At 40.9% G+C, this 16,813-nt stretch overlaps 1 protein-coding gene across 4 annotated transcripts in view; it reads left to right on the top strand.

Moving 5' to 3' along the window:
* Nucleotides 1-16,813, top strand: part of EML1 (EMAP like 1) — a 198,752-nt gene that overhangs the window by 101,712 nt on the left and 80,227 nt on the right. For 3 of the 4 annotated variants that reach the window (XM_067725882.1, XM_067725863.1, XM_067725873.1), the window contains exon 2: nt 12,818-13,000. The exons of the other annotated variant lie outside the window; for it this stretch is intronic. In XM_067725882.1, the coding sequence (XP_067581983.1) occupies nt 12,818-13,000 (183 nt within the window). The remainder of the gene's footprint in view (nt 1-12,817; nt 13,001-16,813) is intronic. 4 annotated transcript variants of the gene reach the window in all.

Here is a 16,813-nt window from a genome sequence, read left to right as displayed (position 1 = left end):
AGAGCGAGAGCTCAAGTGACGGGTCCAGCCCAGGGGTGTGCAAGTCTCAGAGTTCCTGACTGACCCAGATGATCAAAGAAGAAGCCAGTCTCAGAAGTGAAATAAAGCTGGAGCCCTTCAGCCAGGAGTGGGGTACAGGGCTGCAGATCTGACAGTAGGGCTGAAATCCAGACCTTAAAATGACAGAGGATATGTTGTTTCTCTATGCTACCTGTTTCCATTTTTCTTTTGCTAGTGGATACTATAGTGGTTCAGACTATGACAACAAAATATAACTTTTCTGCAAACAGTGTATAATATGGAAAACCAGCTTTTACATAGGTGTCTGCCTACAGGTTATTGACTGAAAGGTTGTTAGTCCTTATTGCTTATGTGATTGGTTCCTAAAATACTAGAACCTTATAATAAGATTTCTAAATAGCATTTGTCTAATGTTTTGGAAAGGTAAAATGATGCAAAAGTTGTATGTATATTTTACTTAGTACCACACAAGTCCCACTGGAATTAAAGCTTGTCATTTGGATGGACCACAGGAGACAGTGTAAAGGCTAGCCCTTGGCTTGCCACTTTCACTGCGCCACTTCAGATTAGGTGGATGAGAAACCTAAGTTCTTCAACCTCATCTCTGAAACGGGGACAGCACCCAGATGGAGGAAGCTGTATGGGTTGGAGATAATACACTGCAAGACATAGGGTCTGACACATAGTGGGTGGGGAATAAGGGTAGCTGTTATTGTTTTGGTGCTATCCTTATTGTTTTAAATAGTTAGGGGAAAGAGAGACCATCTCAACATAAAGGGGACAGATTCTAAGTTAACCTTTTAAAATGGATCGGCCCCCTTTGAGCTCCTGGAAGATTATTACTCAGATAATAGCAGTACCTTCATATCACCAGAAGATTTAGAGGCAAGAGCCTGTTTTTATCTCCAGGTAATGAGGTGATCATATGAATGGAGGAAAAAGTATACTTTCCTTACCTTTTAAATAGAGTAAAACAGACAAGTTACCTGAAGATCTTTTTGTGCCGCTTTTTACTGTAAAACGGTAATTAAACTTGAAAGTCATCACCACAGATAGCTACACGAAGACCTAGGGAAAAGGCAGAGCTCAAGGTCATCTTTTTACCTGTGGAACGAGGGGTGAGGTAGGACCTACCTGGGTCCATGACATCACTTGAAACTCAGAAAGAAGCCGGCATTTGGCTAGGTTCTCACAAGAGGCAAGTCAGGATGGAGCCGTTGGTGTCATGCTCGGTCCATCCTTTGGCCACTAATCAGGCGCTGTCATGGGAGAGGGCTTTTATGAAACGATTCTTCACCTTAAGCTTAATGTCACGTTTCCTCAACTTGACCTGAGGTGCTGCAGACCAGGAATGGTACCTTTTAGTCTAGCCTTGACCTGTCTCGTGGGGCAAGCACTGCACATACTCACAGAATTTGTTCAGTAACTATTGTTAATGTTGATTTTACTGATGGTCTGTGATAAACAATATTAACAACAGTCAACTATGGAAATACTAAACTACCATTTGTGTTGAGCACCTATCTGCCACCATCCTATTAGATGTTTCATAAACGTTAACGTTTATCTTCACAAGAACTTCAGAAGACCGGTTATGGTATTATTCCTGGAGTGGTCAAGTTGTTTGCCAAGGTTACATAGCTCCTAAGTGCCAGACCCAGGAATGGAACGCTGCCCGATTTGAACCCCAGGTCAGTGTCCTGTCTAAAGCCCCAGGACCCAGACCATCCAGTGTAGGTGACACTGATTACTGGCCTTTCCAAGAGCCAGTTTACTGAACCACATTTGGACCTTGACAGAATGCCGGGAGGTTGGAAATTGTAGCCCCAGGAAGGTCTGCTGCTGGTAGAGCATCTTCTAGAGAAGTTGGCCAGCTGAGACATCTACATTAAGGTCCTCGCACCACTGTGGGTCTGGTTCTATCTCAGATTAAATCCTGTCTACCCCCTTGCCCATAGCATGATCACCATCTGAGAGATGGTTACCCAATACCGAGATAAAGGGACACCCTACCTGCCGTGTGTAAATAGATCCCCGTGCCTTCCTGAGTAAATGAGAAGGTACCCCAGCCCCAGCCAGTGGTTCTAGCTCAAAACTCAACAAGTGAAAATATAGACTATTATCCTTTTTCAAACCTTCCCTAACATCACAAAGTGCAGTGGTGCTTGAAAGAATGAGAATACTTTGAAAAAGGTTAAAGCCGCTCTCATGTTAACACTGTTTTAATGACCGCCATAGATAAATTTTAGAGGCACTGAAATGAAAATTACTTTAAAATAAATAACCTGTGAAGGTTTTATTTGGGCTGGATTCCCAATCTAGTGAGGTTTTCTTTGATAGAATTCAGATAAACTCTCCCATTCTGTGCTCCAGACTCCTATGCAATGTACAGAGGTCGGAAACGGTTCGCGTTGGTTAAACCAAGCTTTGGGTTTTGTTTTTCATTATGCTAATCAGTTTGGCCCCAGCTGATTGGAATGTAAAGTCATTTGAACAACACTGGCCTTTTCTGTGCACCAGAAGGCTGAGAACCTCAGGCAGCTCCCACTGCTGCCAAGAAGCCTCCAGTCTGTCCTCCAGAGTCAGTTACCTGCAGGAGCAGAAGTCAGTTCCCGACAGGTTATAGCAGCGGTGCTGGCAGGATTTGATAAGCACTAGGTTTATGGCCTGGGGGAAATTTCAGCCCATCTCACAAATGGAGGGTCTCTTAAGCAGATCAGACATTGCAGTTTTTAATCGCTTGTTTTTGAAGGCAGATATTCAGGTGGTTAGGGTTTTGGTTTGGGGATTTTGAAGGGTTATTTTGGGTAAAATATTAAAATTAGACTTTTTCCTATGCAGACTTGGCAGTCTAATTAGAATAGAGCCTGATTTATGCAGTTTATTAAAGCCATCTATAGTGCAAACTGAGGCCACAGGGATGCTGTTTCGCATCATAAATTTTGGTAACGTGGAGCAGGCCTGCCTTGTCTTACTTGGTAGGTTATAGGATAGTGATTAGAAAATGCAACGTTGGATGATAGAGGCCAACTTATTGACCTCCAGGACTGCTGGCCACCACTGTCCGTGGGCTCAGGTCCCAGTGATGGGTGTAGCACCCTCTTCAAAGCAGCTGTCTAGGCAGACAACCCAAAAAGATCAGAGGAATACAAGACTCTATATGCCAGATCCTTTTATGACTTAGAAAGCATTTTGTTAACAAAACGCTAATTTCTAATTAATTTTTCAGTGCTCTTTTGCACTACAGTGTTCAGACAGCACATAGAAGTCTTGACGGAAAAATGTTAAACTTGAATTTGCTTTGGTCATCCGTATCAGTAATAATAATGACAATAGCTTACAGCTTACATTTTGAGAACACTTACTATATGCAAAAACAGATCCCAAGTGCTCTCTCTATATTAACTCATTTACTATTACGACAACCCTCTGAGGTAGATAACTTATGTTGCTCCCCAAATGGAGAAACTGAGGCACGTCGTGATTCAATAATTTGCCTTATGTCACGTAGCTAGTAGGTAGTAGGGCTGCAGTTTGAACCCAGGAAGCTTGACGTCAGAGTTCATGCTTTTAATGACTAAAGTACATGCTGGTCCTGCAAGTACTCTCCCACACTAACTTAGCTCTAGAACCATCCCTCATCCCCCCACCGCCTGCTTCCTGAGGCCGGAGACCTTCCCAGTTAGGTCTGCAATGGCCCAGGCTTGCACGTGACTGAAGGTTTTCGTCAGCTCTGTAGTTGCTCCCAGAGGGAAGACAGATATAAAATACTATCTTATCCTCCCCACTTCTCCCTTCCAATCAGCTTGACATTATGAAGTGGGACTTTCCCACTTTCCCATCCAGGTCAAAGGACAAATGGAGAAATTTAACAGAACTACTGTCCATTCACAAGAAGTTATCTAGAACTTAAAGGATGGTCTCTTTCTAATGAGCAACCAGTATTCAGTTTTCATTGAAATATTTCTTTGCTGAGATCTCATGGTATAAAAGCAACCAACTTCAGGGCTTCCCTGGTGGCGCAGTGGTTGAGAGTCTGCCTGCCGTTGCAGGGGACACGGGTTCGTGCCCCGGTCCGGGAAGATCCCACATGCCATGGAGAGGGTAGGCCTGTGAGCCATGGCCGCTGAGCCTGTGCGTCCGGAGCCTGTGCTCCGCAACGGGAGAGGCCACAACAGTGAGAGGCCCGTGTACCACCAAAAAAAAAAAAAAAAAAAAAAAACCAACTTCAACAAGCAAATATAATAACCTCTCATTGACAAAGCCTTTATCTCACTTGCAGAAGACTTTAAGACTTTATCTCACTTGAACTCTCAGAAAGCTGTTTTATTTATGTTAACATTCAACAAAACTTCTTTTTTTGAGAGAATTCTATGTATTTTAACACAGTATAGATTCATGTAACTACCACCACCATCAGGACAGAACATTTCCATCATCCCCCCAAAACTCCCCTGTGCTCTATCCCTACCCTAACCCTTGGCAACCACCGATCTATACTCCTTCACTATGGTTTTGTCTTTTAGAGAATATCAGATAAATGGAATCATGCAATGTGTTACCTTCTGAGACTGGCTGTCTTCATTCAGCATAATGCCCTTGACATCCATCCCAGTCGTTGGCATGTATCAGTAGTTTGTTCCTTTTTATTGCTGAGTGGTATTCCACTATGTTGCATATACCACAGTGTATACACATTTGAGTAGCTTCCAGTTTTTACCAAGTGTGAATTGAGCCACTGTAAACACTGATGTACAGGCTTTGTATGAATGCGAATGTGCATTTCTCTAGACTAAGTGCTTAGGATTGCTAGATCGCATGGCAACTGTATGTTTATCTTTACAAGAAACTGCAAAAGTGTTTTCCAGAGTGACCATACCATTTTATGTGCCCACCAGCAACGTAGGAGAGTTTCATTTGCTCCGTATCCTCATTGCATTTTGTTTTGTTAATATTTTGTGTTTTAACCATTCTGATAGGTATGCAGCAGTATCTCATTGCAGTTTTAATTTGCATTTCCCTAATGGCTAGTGACAGTGACATCTTTTCATGTGTCTGTCATCTGTATATCCTCTTTGGCGAAGTGTCTGCTTGAGACTTTTGCCTATTTTTTTCTTTTCTCTCTTTTTTAATCAGGTTATTTCTTTTCTCATTGTTGGGTTTTTAAAGTCCTTTATGCGTCTCAATCCACAGGAGGAGACAGAGAAAAAGGTTACCCCCAGGTTGCTGGCTGAAAAAGTGTGAATTCTATATTATTAGTGTAAAGGATGGAGTACGCAGTTCTAGGAAGGGGAGGAGTGCAAGAAGAGGATTGTTTGTAAGTTCTTACCTCACAGTTTGATTTCTTTAAAGAAATATGTCTTGATACTTTTTTTTTTTTTTTTTTGTGATACGCGGGCCTCTCACTGTTGTGGCCTCTCCCGTTGCGGAGCACAGGCTCTGTATGTGTGGGCTCAGCAGCCGTGGCTCACGGGCCCAGCCGCTCCGCGGCATGTGGGATCTTCCCAGACTGGGGCACGAACCCGCGTCCCCTGCATTGGCAGGCGGACTCTCAACCACTGCGCCACCAGGGAAGCCCGATACATTTTTTTAAAGAGCTATATAATGTCTCTTCATAAAAGGGTAACAATTTGAGATATGTGTGACTGCTTAATAAGTTCTCTGCGTTATCAGATATTTAATACGTTATTCTCCCTCAGAAGTGCCATTGACACTTGACTTGACATTGACTTAAAAAACATTTCTATGTATGAAACAATTATATTGCTTAGAAAGTTGGCAGAGCTCGAATTTCAGGGCAAGACAGAATTATATCCAGTAAGTAGAAGTTACAAGATGGTAGATTTCAATTTCAAAGGCCATGATTATCTGAATATTCCTTATGCTTTCATGTTCCCATGTTTTGTTTAAATTGTTTCCTTTGCCTGGAATGCAAAGGATTCTTCTCTTTTTGGTTGTTTGTTTTGTTTTGTTTTGCTTTTTTGTTTTCACTTTGCAATTTATTTACGATATTGTCCATATTGCTATTTGTGGATCTGTCTTACACTTCATTTAAAATTAATTTCAAACTGCACGAGTAGTACACACACACATATATATAAAATCTTCCTAAAACATTGTAATATTACAGGCAAGTCTAAGTTTCTCTTTGACCACCACCTATAATCCCATACTTGCTGCATTCTCCAGAGATGACAATTTGTGCATATCCTTCTAGAACGTTTTCTATACATTTACATACATATAAATGAATATTGTAGAATACATATATTATTTTGTCTTTTTGAAACATGATTCTTTTTCTCAACAAGATATCTTAGAAATTTATCCATGTTAGTACATGTGCTTCCATCTTGCTCTTTTATTTATTTATTTATTTATTTATTTTAACATCTTTATTGGAGTATAGTTGCTTTACAATGTTGTATTAGTTTCTGCTGTATAACGAAGTGAATCAGCTCTATGTATACATATATCCCCATATCCCCTCCCTCTTACGTCTCCCTCCCACCCTCCCTACCCCACCCCTCTGTGTGGTCGCAAAGCACCGAGCTGATCTCCCTGTGCTATGTGGCTGCTTCCCACTAGCTATTTTACATTTGGTAGTGTATATATGTCCATGCCACTCTCTCACTTCATCCCAGCTTACCCTTCCCCCTCTCCGTGTCCTCAAGTCCATTCTCTATGTCTGCGTCTTTATTCCTGTCCTGCCCCTAGGTTCATCAGAACCAATTTCTTTTTTTTTTTTAGAATCCACATACATGTGTTAGCATACGGTATTTGTTTCTCTCTTTCTGACTTACTTCACTCTGTATGACAGACTCTAGGTCCATCCACCTTACTACAAATAACTCAATTTCATTTCTTTTAATGGCTGAGTATTATTCCATTGTACATATGTGCCACGTCTTCCTTATCCATTCATCTGTCTATGGACGCTTAGGTTGCTTCCATGTCCTGGCTATTGTAAATAGTGCTGCAGTGAACATTGTGGTACATGACTCTTTTTGAATTACGGTTTTCTCAGGGTATATGCCCAGTAGTGGGATTGCTGGGTCATATGGTAGTTCTATTTTTAGTTTTTTAAGGCACCTGCTTACTGTTCTGTATAGTGGCTGTATCAATTTACATTCCCACCAAGAGTGCAAGAGGGTTCTCTTTTCTCCACACCCTCTCCAGCATTTATTGTTTGTAGATTTTTTGACGATGGCCATTCTGACTAGTGTGAGGTGATACCTCATTGTAGTTTTGATTTGCATTTCTCTAATGATTAGTGATGTTGAGCATCCTTTCATGTGTTTGTGGGCAATCTGTATATCTTCTTTGGAGAAATGTCTACTTAGGTCTTCCACCCATTTTTGGATTGGGTTGTTTGTATTTTTGATACTGAGCTGCATGAGCTGCTTGTATATTTTGGAGATTAATCCTTTGTCAGTTGCTGTGTTTGCAAATATTTCCTCCCATTCTGAGGGTTGTCTTTTCGTCTTGTTTATGGTTTCCTTTGCTGTGCAAAAGCATTTCATTAGGTCCCATTTGTTTATTTTTGTTTTTATTTCCATTTCTCTAGGAGGTGGTCCAAAAGGACAAAGGAGTCTTCTTGCTTTTCCACCTTGTAAATGTTTTTATCTTTCATGGCCAACCCCCTACTTTCTTCTGTTTTTCCAAATACCATTAATATTTCTTCTCTGTGTTCATTTATCACTCTGTATATTTCTCAATTATATAACTTATCACATTGTTTTAGGGATTTGGGGACATTTGTCTTCTCCACCACAGAGAGAGCTTCTAAAGGACGGTGAATCAGTCATCTTTCCATCCCCAGAAACTAATTTGATGTATGTTTCATAAAAGATACCCATTTACACATTTATTCATTCATTTACCAAATATTTATTGAGTTCTTACTCTGTGTTACATATTGGAAACATAGAGCAGTGAACCAGCAAAAAAGATCCCTGCTTTCATGGAGCTTACACTTTATTGATGTTTTAGAGAACCAGCCTTTGAGTTCATTGATTTTCTTCATTGCTTGTTCATGTTTTATTCCATTGATTTCTGCTCTTTACTCTTTCCCTTTCTTTTGCTTGATTTGGGTTTAATTTGCTCTTCTTTTTCTAGTTACTTAATGTGATAGCTGAGAATCATTGATTTGCGAATACTCTCCTTTTCTAATAGAGATTTTAAAGCTATTAATTTTCCTCAAAGACCTGCTTTACCTGCAACTCATACATTTTGATATGTTATATTTTCATTATCATTCAACTTAAAATTTTTTCTATTTTCTCCTGTGATGTCTTCTTTTACCTAATGATTATATAGAAGTGTGTTGTTTAATTTCCAAAATTTGGGGGTGTTTCCTTGTTCTCTTATTGTTTTTGATTTCTAATTTATTGTCACTGTGGTCAGAGAACATACTCTTTCAATCTTTAGGTTTATTCAGGTCTGTTTCATGGCCCAGAATATGACGTGTCTTGGTAAATGTACCATGTACACTGCTATCATTGGCTGTAGTTTCTTATACATATCAATTTAGTCAAAGTGGTTTATAATGTTATTCAGATCGTCTGTCTTTACTGATTTTTTAAATTAGTTGTTCCGTCAGTTGCTGAGAAAGGGGTGTTAAAATCTTGAGGAATAACTGTGGAATTGTCTATTTCTCACTTTAATTCTGTCAATTTTTGTTTCATGTATTTTACTTACTAATTTTTTTAATTCAATTTTTAAATTTTATATTGGAGTATAGTTGATTTACAATGTTGTGTTAGTTTCAGGTATACAGCAAAGTGATTCATTTATACATACACATATATCCATTCTTTTTTCAGATTCTTTTTAATAGTCAGTTATTATAGAATATTGAGTAGAGTCCCCTGTGCTATACAGTAGGTCCTTGCTGATTATCTGTTTTATTCATTATGCATAGTAGTTTGTATATGTTAATCCCAATCTCCTAATTTATCCCCCTCCCGATTTCCCCTTTGGTAACCATAAGTTGATTTTCGAAGTCTGTGAGTCTGTTTGTTTTGTAAATAAGTTCATTTGTATCACTATTTTTAGATTCCACATGTAAGTGATATATGATATTTATCTGACTTACTTCACTTAGTATGATAAACTCTAGGTCCATCTATGTTGCTGCAAATGGAGTTTCATGTATTTTAAAGCTCTGTTATTGGGCATATTTTTCATTGCCTTTCTGATAAGTTAATACTTTTTTCATTATGAAATGTCCTTCTTTGTAGCTGGTAATACATTTTATCTGACATCTATTTTATCTGATATTAATATTGCTACTCCAGCCTTCTTATGCTTACTATTTGCATGCTATATCTTTTTCTCCATTCATTTACTTTCAGTCTATCTGTGTCTTTGCATTTAAAGTGTGTGTCTTGGGCTTCCCTGGTGGTGCAGTTGTTGAGAGTCCACCTGCCGATGCAGGGGACGCGGGTTCGTGCCCCGGTCCGGGAAGATCCCACATGCCGCAGAGCGGCTGGGCCCATGAGCCATGGCCGCTGAGCCTGCGCATCCAGAGCCTGTGCTCCGCAATGGGAGAGGCCACAACAGTGAGAGGCCCGTGTACCGCAAAAAAATAAATAAATAAAAAATAAAAAAATATAAAGTGTGTGTCTTGTGGTCAGCATGTAGTTGAGTCTTGCTTTTTTTCCCCCCCTGAAATTCTCAGAGGAAGAAGAAAAAGGAAAATGCAAAAAGAAAAAAAGTCTTGAGCTCCTTCAAATATTTATCATTTCCAGTGCTCTTCATTCTTTTCTGAGGGTCTGAGTTTCCATTTTATGTAATTTCCCTTTACTCTGAAGAACTTCCTTTAACTTCTTGTAATGCAGATCTACTGGCAATAAATTCTTTCAGTTTTCATTCATCTGAAAATGCCTTAATTTGCCTTCATTCTTGGAGGATGTTTTTGCAGGATATAGAGTTCTGGATTGAATTTTTTTTCATCCAGTACTTTAAAGATGTTGCTTCACTCTCTTCTAGTCTCCATGGTTTATGACAACCAGCTATTAATCAGATTATTGTTCCCTGTATAGTTATATATGTGTTTTTCTCTTGCTGCTTTCAAGATGCGTACTTTATCTTTGGTTTTCAACAGTATGATTATGATAGACCTTGAGTATGATTATGATAGACCTTTTTTGTGTTTATTTTGCTTGCTTTTTGCGTAGCATTTTGTAATTTTACATTTCTTTCCTTTATTGAACTTGGGATGTTTGGGGCCATTATTTTTCAGATATTTTTTTCTGTCCTGCTCTTTCTCTTTTTATATTCCAATTAAATGTATGTTGGACTGTTTGAGATTGTCCTAACAAGTCCCCAGGGCTCTTTTAATTTTTTCCCGCTGTGTTCTTCACCTTGGATACTTCTGATTGATCTGTCTTCAGATTTGCTTGGTTTTTCATCTGTCATGTCTGTTAATTACATTTAGTGAATTTTTTATTGTCATAAATTATATTTTTCAGTTCTTGAATTTCCATTAAGTTCATTTTTCATTTCTATCTTTCTGCTGATACTTCCCACTTCTCTCTGAAATTTTCATTCATAGAAAAAAATACTGATTTTACATATAGAGGGTAGTCTTGATAGCCATTTTAAATTCCTTATCTGTTAGTTCCAATGTTTGTTCATTTTGGAGTTGGACTCAATTTATTTTCTTTTCTCTTGAGAATGTGTTCCATTTCTTTTTTTTTTTTTTTTTTTGTTTTGCTGTACGCGGGCCTCTCACTGTTGTGGCCTCTCCCGTTGCGGAGCACAGGCTCCGGACGCGCAGGCTCAGCGGCCATGGCTCACGGGCCCAGCCGCTCCGCGGCATGTGGGATCCTCCCGGACCGGGGCACGAACCCGCGTCCCCTGCATCGGCAGGCGGACTCTCAACCACTGCGCCACCAGGGAAGCCCCATTGTGTTCCATTTCTTGATTCTTAGTATGTTACTAATTTTGGATTATATCCTGGACATTATGAATGTTAAGTTATGGAGATTCTGTATTCTAGTATTTTTTCTCTGACAAGTATTGTTTGTTTCAGTGGGTACTTTAATTGGGCTTGAACTGCAAGCTCTGCTTTGAGTCTATTCCATGCATGTGTGATTCACAGGTCAGTCAGAGATATAAAGAGGTAGAGTTTGGGGATCCCCTCTCTAGTTTTTTTTTTCCTTCTGGGATTTCCCCACTCTTTTTAGTGTTCATGGTTTTCAGACTTCACTTTTTTATTTTTTAAGGACAAAAAGGCAACAGGGTTTTCTGAGTGTGTCCTCACCCCCATTGTATACAACATTTAGCCCTGGGCTCAAAGCCGTGAAAAAGGGAGTTTACTTGTATAGTTCCCCATCTCCCTTCTACCAGGTGAGTGCAAACTCCCACCAGAGTCTATATGCTTGTGTCCACGCTCCAGTACTTCTGCTGTTATTTGTATAATTTCCAGGCTTAACAATTACTTTCTGCAGCGGGTGCTGTCCAATAGGGGTTTCTCATACCCGGAAGCAGAAGAGACTCCATGATGCTTACATGTTAATTGGGAGACATAGACAGGAAGCAAACAAGCAAGATGATTCTAGGTCATAGTGATGCTATGAAGGAAAGAAATAAGGTAGACATGACTGAAAGGAACAACTTAAAGGAAGGTTATTAGCAAGATTCTCTGAAAAACTTCCATTTGAGTTGAGACCGAAAGAACAGAACTTGGTCATGAAAAAATCTGGTTGAGAAATGCTTCCGGCAAAGGCAACAGCAGATACCAAATCCCTAAAGTAGGAGAGAAAGGGCAGTGTGGCTGGAGCATGGGAAGAGAGGGGCAGAAGGATGTAAAATGAGGTTGGAGAGGTAAGGAAGATCATGAAGGGCCCTGGTAGACCTTGGTAAGGACCTGGGAGTTAGTGCCTCTAGATAAACTATGATCACTCTAGCTGTAAGGGTGTGCTTACCAAACAGATTTGACCACTCCTGTTGCTTTGTCCTTAAGAGTCTTGACTGGAAGATAGTATGGCCCTGTGATTATCTGTACAACCTGTCAGCATCACTGGAACAAAAACTAGGAGACCATGCAGTCAATTTCTGCCATGTGTGGGAAGTTGTAGTACATGTATTCTAATATCCACTCTAGTTCTGAGGTTCTCTGATATCACGGAAAAGAAAATGGCCTGAATCTACAAACATATCATGACAATTAAAACCACAGTTTAAAAAAAACATGAAAAGCACAAACCTAGAGAATGAAAAGATGGTAGCAGAATGAAGCAGTGCAGTTCTTCGTAATTTTAAAAGATTTCACACGGGGACTTCCCTAGTGGCGCAGTGGTTAAGAATCCGCCTGCCAATGCAGGGACACAGGTTCGAGCCCTGATCCAGGAAGATCCCACATGCCCTGGAGCAACTAAGCCCGTGCGCCACAACTACTGAGTCTGCACTCTAGAGCCCGCGAGCCACAACTACTGAGCCCACGTGCCACGACTACCGAAGCCTGCGCGCCTAGAGCCCATGTTCCAAAACAAGAGAAGCCACCGCAATGAGAAGCCCACGCACAGCAATGAAGAGCAGCCCCCGCTCGCCACAACTAGAGAAAGCCTGCGCACGGCAATGAAGACCCAACGCAGCCAAAATATAAATAAATAAATAAATATTTTAAAAAAAGAAAAAAAAAGATTTCGCATGAGTTCTGCCTACAAGCCGTGGTCTCCAGCTTTTAAATGTTGTTGTGTTACATAATAGCAACGTGTTGGTGTGTGTTTCTTAGTCTGGTTTCTCTGGGGAGCAGCTGAGACTCATTTGCCCCTTTCCCTCGGTCTAGATGACAGCGCTTCTGCCGCCAGTAGCATGGAGGTGACAGACCGCATCGCCTCCCTGGAGCAGAAAGTCCAGATGCAGGAAGACGACATCCAGCTGCTCAAGTCGGCTCTGGCCGATGTGGTTCGGCGGCTGAACATCACCGAGGAGCAGCAGGCCGTGCTCAACAGGAAAGGACCTACCAAAGGTGGGCATTCGAGACTCACGGGAATGGCACTCGTGGCACGTTCTTCTTTTTTTCTTTCATTCTGAGTATCCTTGTTTGTTAATTTGATTGAAGTATAGTTGATTTAGTGTTGTGTTAGTTTCAGGTGTACAGCAGAGTGATTCAGTTATACATACCTATATATCTGTTTCTTTCAGATTCTTTCCCCTTATAGGTTATTATAAAATATTGAATATAGTTCCCTGTGCTATACAGTAGGTCCTTGTTGGTTATCTATTTTATATACAGTAGTGAGTCTATGTTAATTCCAACCTCCTAATTTATCCCTCCCCCTCCTTTCCCCTTAGGTAACCATAAGTTTGTTTTCTATGTCTGTGGGTCTATTTCTATTTTGTAAATAAGTTCATTTGTATCATTTTTTTTTTTAGATTCCACATAGCAGTGATATCATATGATATTCATCCTTGTTTGGCTTACTTCACTTAGTATGATAATCTCTAGGTCCATCCATATTGCTGAAAATGGTATTAGTTCATTCCTTTTTTATGACTGAGTAGTATTCCATTTATATATATGCCACATCTTCTTTATCCACTCCTCTGTTGATGGACAGTTAGGTTGCTTGCACGTCTTGGCTATTGTAAATAGTGCTGCAGTGAACACAGGGGTGCACGTACCTTTTCGAATTAAGGTTTTCTCTGGATATATGCCCAGGAGTGGAATTGATGGATCATATGGTAGCTCATTGCAGATTCTTGCTCTAGCAAATATGTTGCTCTCTTAATATTGACAGAGAACCCAAGCTTAGCAAAACAGTGAAGCAGCCTTAGGATTGTTGAAATCATCACACCAAGTATGACAGTATTTTTTGGCTGGACGTTGGTGAATTGTAGCCCAGTGGTGCACAGTTGTAGGTGACCCGTAAATGCTGGTTGAGTCAAGGAAGGAATGTCCACAGTGGACCAGAGAACTGTCATTTATCCAGACTCTCTGGGATAGAGAGAGCTTGCAAAACAAAACCGAAAGCCAAAGCAAACTCGATTCTTTGGGCCCCTGTGGAGGCTGTTTCACCTAGAAACTTTTGGCGACTCTCATCTCTTTCTCTGTCCTCAGTTTAAAGATTTTTATTTTATTTATTTAGTTCTTTGGCTGTGTTGGGTCTTCATTGCGGTGTGCGGGCTTCTCATTGCGGTGGTTTCTCTTGCTGTGGAGCATGGGCTGTAGGCGTGTGGGCTTCAGTAGTTGTGGCACTCGGGCTCAGTAGTTGTGGCTCGCGGGCTCTAGAGCACAGGCTCACTAGTTGTGGCGCACAGGCTTAGTTGCTCCGCAGCATGTGGGATCTTCCCAGACCAGGGCTCGAACCTGTGTCCCCTGCATTGGCAGGTGGATGCTTAACCACTGTACCACCAGGGAAGCCTGTCCTCAGTTTACACTGTTGTCCAGTTCAGCGCAGCAAACACTTACTTGATCACATGCCACATGTGAAGCTCTGAGTTGAGGACTGGGACCCAGAGGCGGGCAGGCCCCTCCCTGATTTGCTCAGAACCCTGAAGCTCATCACCAACTTTCCCTCCGCCTTCTAGCGAGTAAGCTCATTTGGGGCAAAGCCTCCTGGTTTTTTTAAATCCCTTTTTCTTTTGTCCAGAAGATCATAGCCTACAACAGAATTCTATACCTATAAATAGTGGATTTCTGGCACATTTAGATCACCATTTCATTTCCCAGTGGTGCCTGGGAACAAAACAAAAAGCAATATTTGTGCTTTAAATAACTTTGTAGTGACCCTCTTCTTACAATTTTGGAAATAAAACGCCTCGTAAAAGCTTGTCTCCTAGTTAGTGCCCTGACGTCTGCTTCCAACCAATATGCATTGCTCATCTTTTGCCAGAATGGCTTCTCCTCATGGCTAACTCTAGGAAACAGAATTCATCTTGGCTGTAAAATTCCTTTAGTTAAAACATTTTGAGTCTGCGGCATGTAAATGTCCCCTTAAAATTAACTTTCTTATTTTGTTTGGATTTAACAAATTATTTCACAGTTACCATCTTTTCCTTGGAGTCAGGAGAGGGTACTGTCTTGATGTTGCATATGTTAGTTTTTTCTCTGGTCTTGGATACATTTTCACACGTTTATGGAAAGAAATCTATTTCCTTGTCCTTCAGGATAACTATCATCAGCTCCATGTGAGATATACACACTGGGCGATGTCTACATTTTGAATAATCTTTTTAAATAATCTTTTTCTCCTAAGTTACGAAGCAATTAGGGTGTTTTAAATAGAAACCAGGTTATTCTAGGTATTCTTGACCTACTCGGCTTTCCAAAAATAAATCTGATGACTACCTATCCTAAAGGGTACATTTGAAGTCGCTGCTTTATATCCAACTCCAGGCTTCTAAAACTTCTATTTTTAGAAAAAGGAGGGGGAAAAATAATACAAGGGGACTGCCCGGGAGTTTTATTTTCTTGATTGAGAGTAAAGTTTGAATTTTGGAAACTTTTAACTTTTTTTCGTAGTTAAATCTGATGTTTCTTTATAACATTATTTTCAAAAGTGAAAATAAACCAAAGCACGAGAGCCAAAGTCACACCAAGAAACAGAAAAAAGATTGTAAGAGAGCTGGTGAGCGGCGTGCCCTGAATTCAGTGGGCTGTGGGCCCCCCTACTTCATATGCAGTTAGAGGGTGGTGGGAGCAGAGGGGAGAAGGGGGAGTGATTCCATAAGAAGCCCTGGGTCGCTGCTTCTCTTTCAGACAGTGCCATGTTGGCACGGTATGTACACCCCTATCTGGACAGCTGGCACTCCATAGCCGTGGCTTAGTTAGGGGATATTCAGACAAGACAGCTTTGAGACAAACCTCCTTTGGTTCTTAGAAGGCCGCATTATTATTATCATTTGCCATTCTTTGGGATTGCCATCCTAATACAGGCTTGAAGTAGCCTGGACACGTGGCATTCTAATTTTTAAATATCAGATGATTTTTTCCCCCAAGGTTCATTGACAGAAGCTTAGGGCTCAGTGTTTCGAGCTTCTGGTGCACACCTTTGTGCCATTTGCCCAGGGACAGGGATGGCTGTGCCACAGAGAAACAGGCTGCCTCGGAAGGCAGTGAGCGTCCGTGTGGGGCACCTTAAAGGAAGTGCGTGGCGAGCACAACGTCCCCTCTGCAGCCATCCTGAACCGTTAGACTGCAGCGTCCACTCACTGGCCTTAGTCGTTGCCTGGGAGACCACGGGTAATAACTCTTATCCTTTTCACGACGGTACTTCACTTATTTGAAGAAAGGTGTTCTGACATCTAAACTTTCACTTCCTTTATCATCATTCTTCATATGGCTTAACTAGTGCACCAGTGAGAACTGCAGTCTCATGAAGATAATTCACTAACAGATCAAGTTCGAGGCCTCCTGAAACAGAGGAAAGATTGTGACCAACCCTGTAAAGTGCGAGGCCTGTGGACACACAGTTTATAGAGACAGAGTTTTGTCTCAGACGCTACCTTTTCTTGGTAACCCTTTTCTGTGCCCGGGATTGGCTTTTTGTGCTAATTTTCCGTCTCTTTTTAACCCAGCGATACTGCCCTGGGTTTTAGGATTGCTATTCTCCTTTTCCTTTGCTTTTGTTATTAAAAAAAAAAGACATATGAAGAACTTGTTGCCTTGTCATGTATCTCGACTGTAGAGAACCTCAGCCTGCAAAGTTTGCTTTGTTTGGGTGGGATTTACTTTCAGATAGGAAGATTCGGGGTGCTCTAATTATACTGAGCTTGGGCTACCGTACAGTGGAGAAAGGAGAATCAAATAGTTTCTGGAGGCCTGTATTCTTAAAATTCT

This window comes from Pseudorca crassidens, chromosome 1 (genome assembly GCF_039906515.1).
Source record: "Pseudorca crassidens isolate mPseCra1 chromosome 1, mPseCra1.hap1, whole genome shotgun sequence".
Lineage (NCBI taxonomy): Eukaryota > Metazoa > Chordata > Mammalia > Artiodactyla > Delphinidae > Pseudorca > Pseudorca crassidens.
The sequence above is the reverse complement of the archived record's forward strand: the minus strand, read 5'-3'. Positions and strand labels throughout refer to the sequence as shown.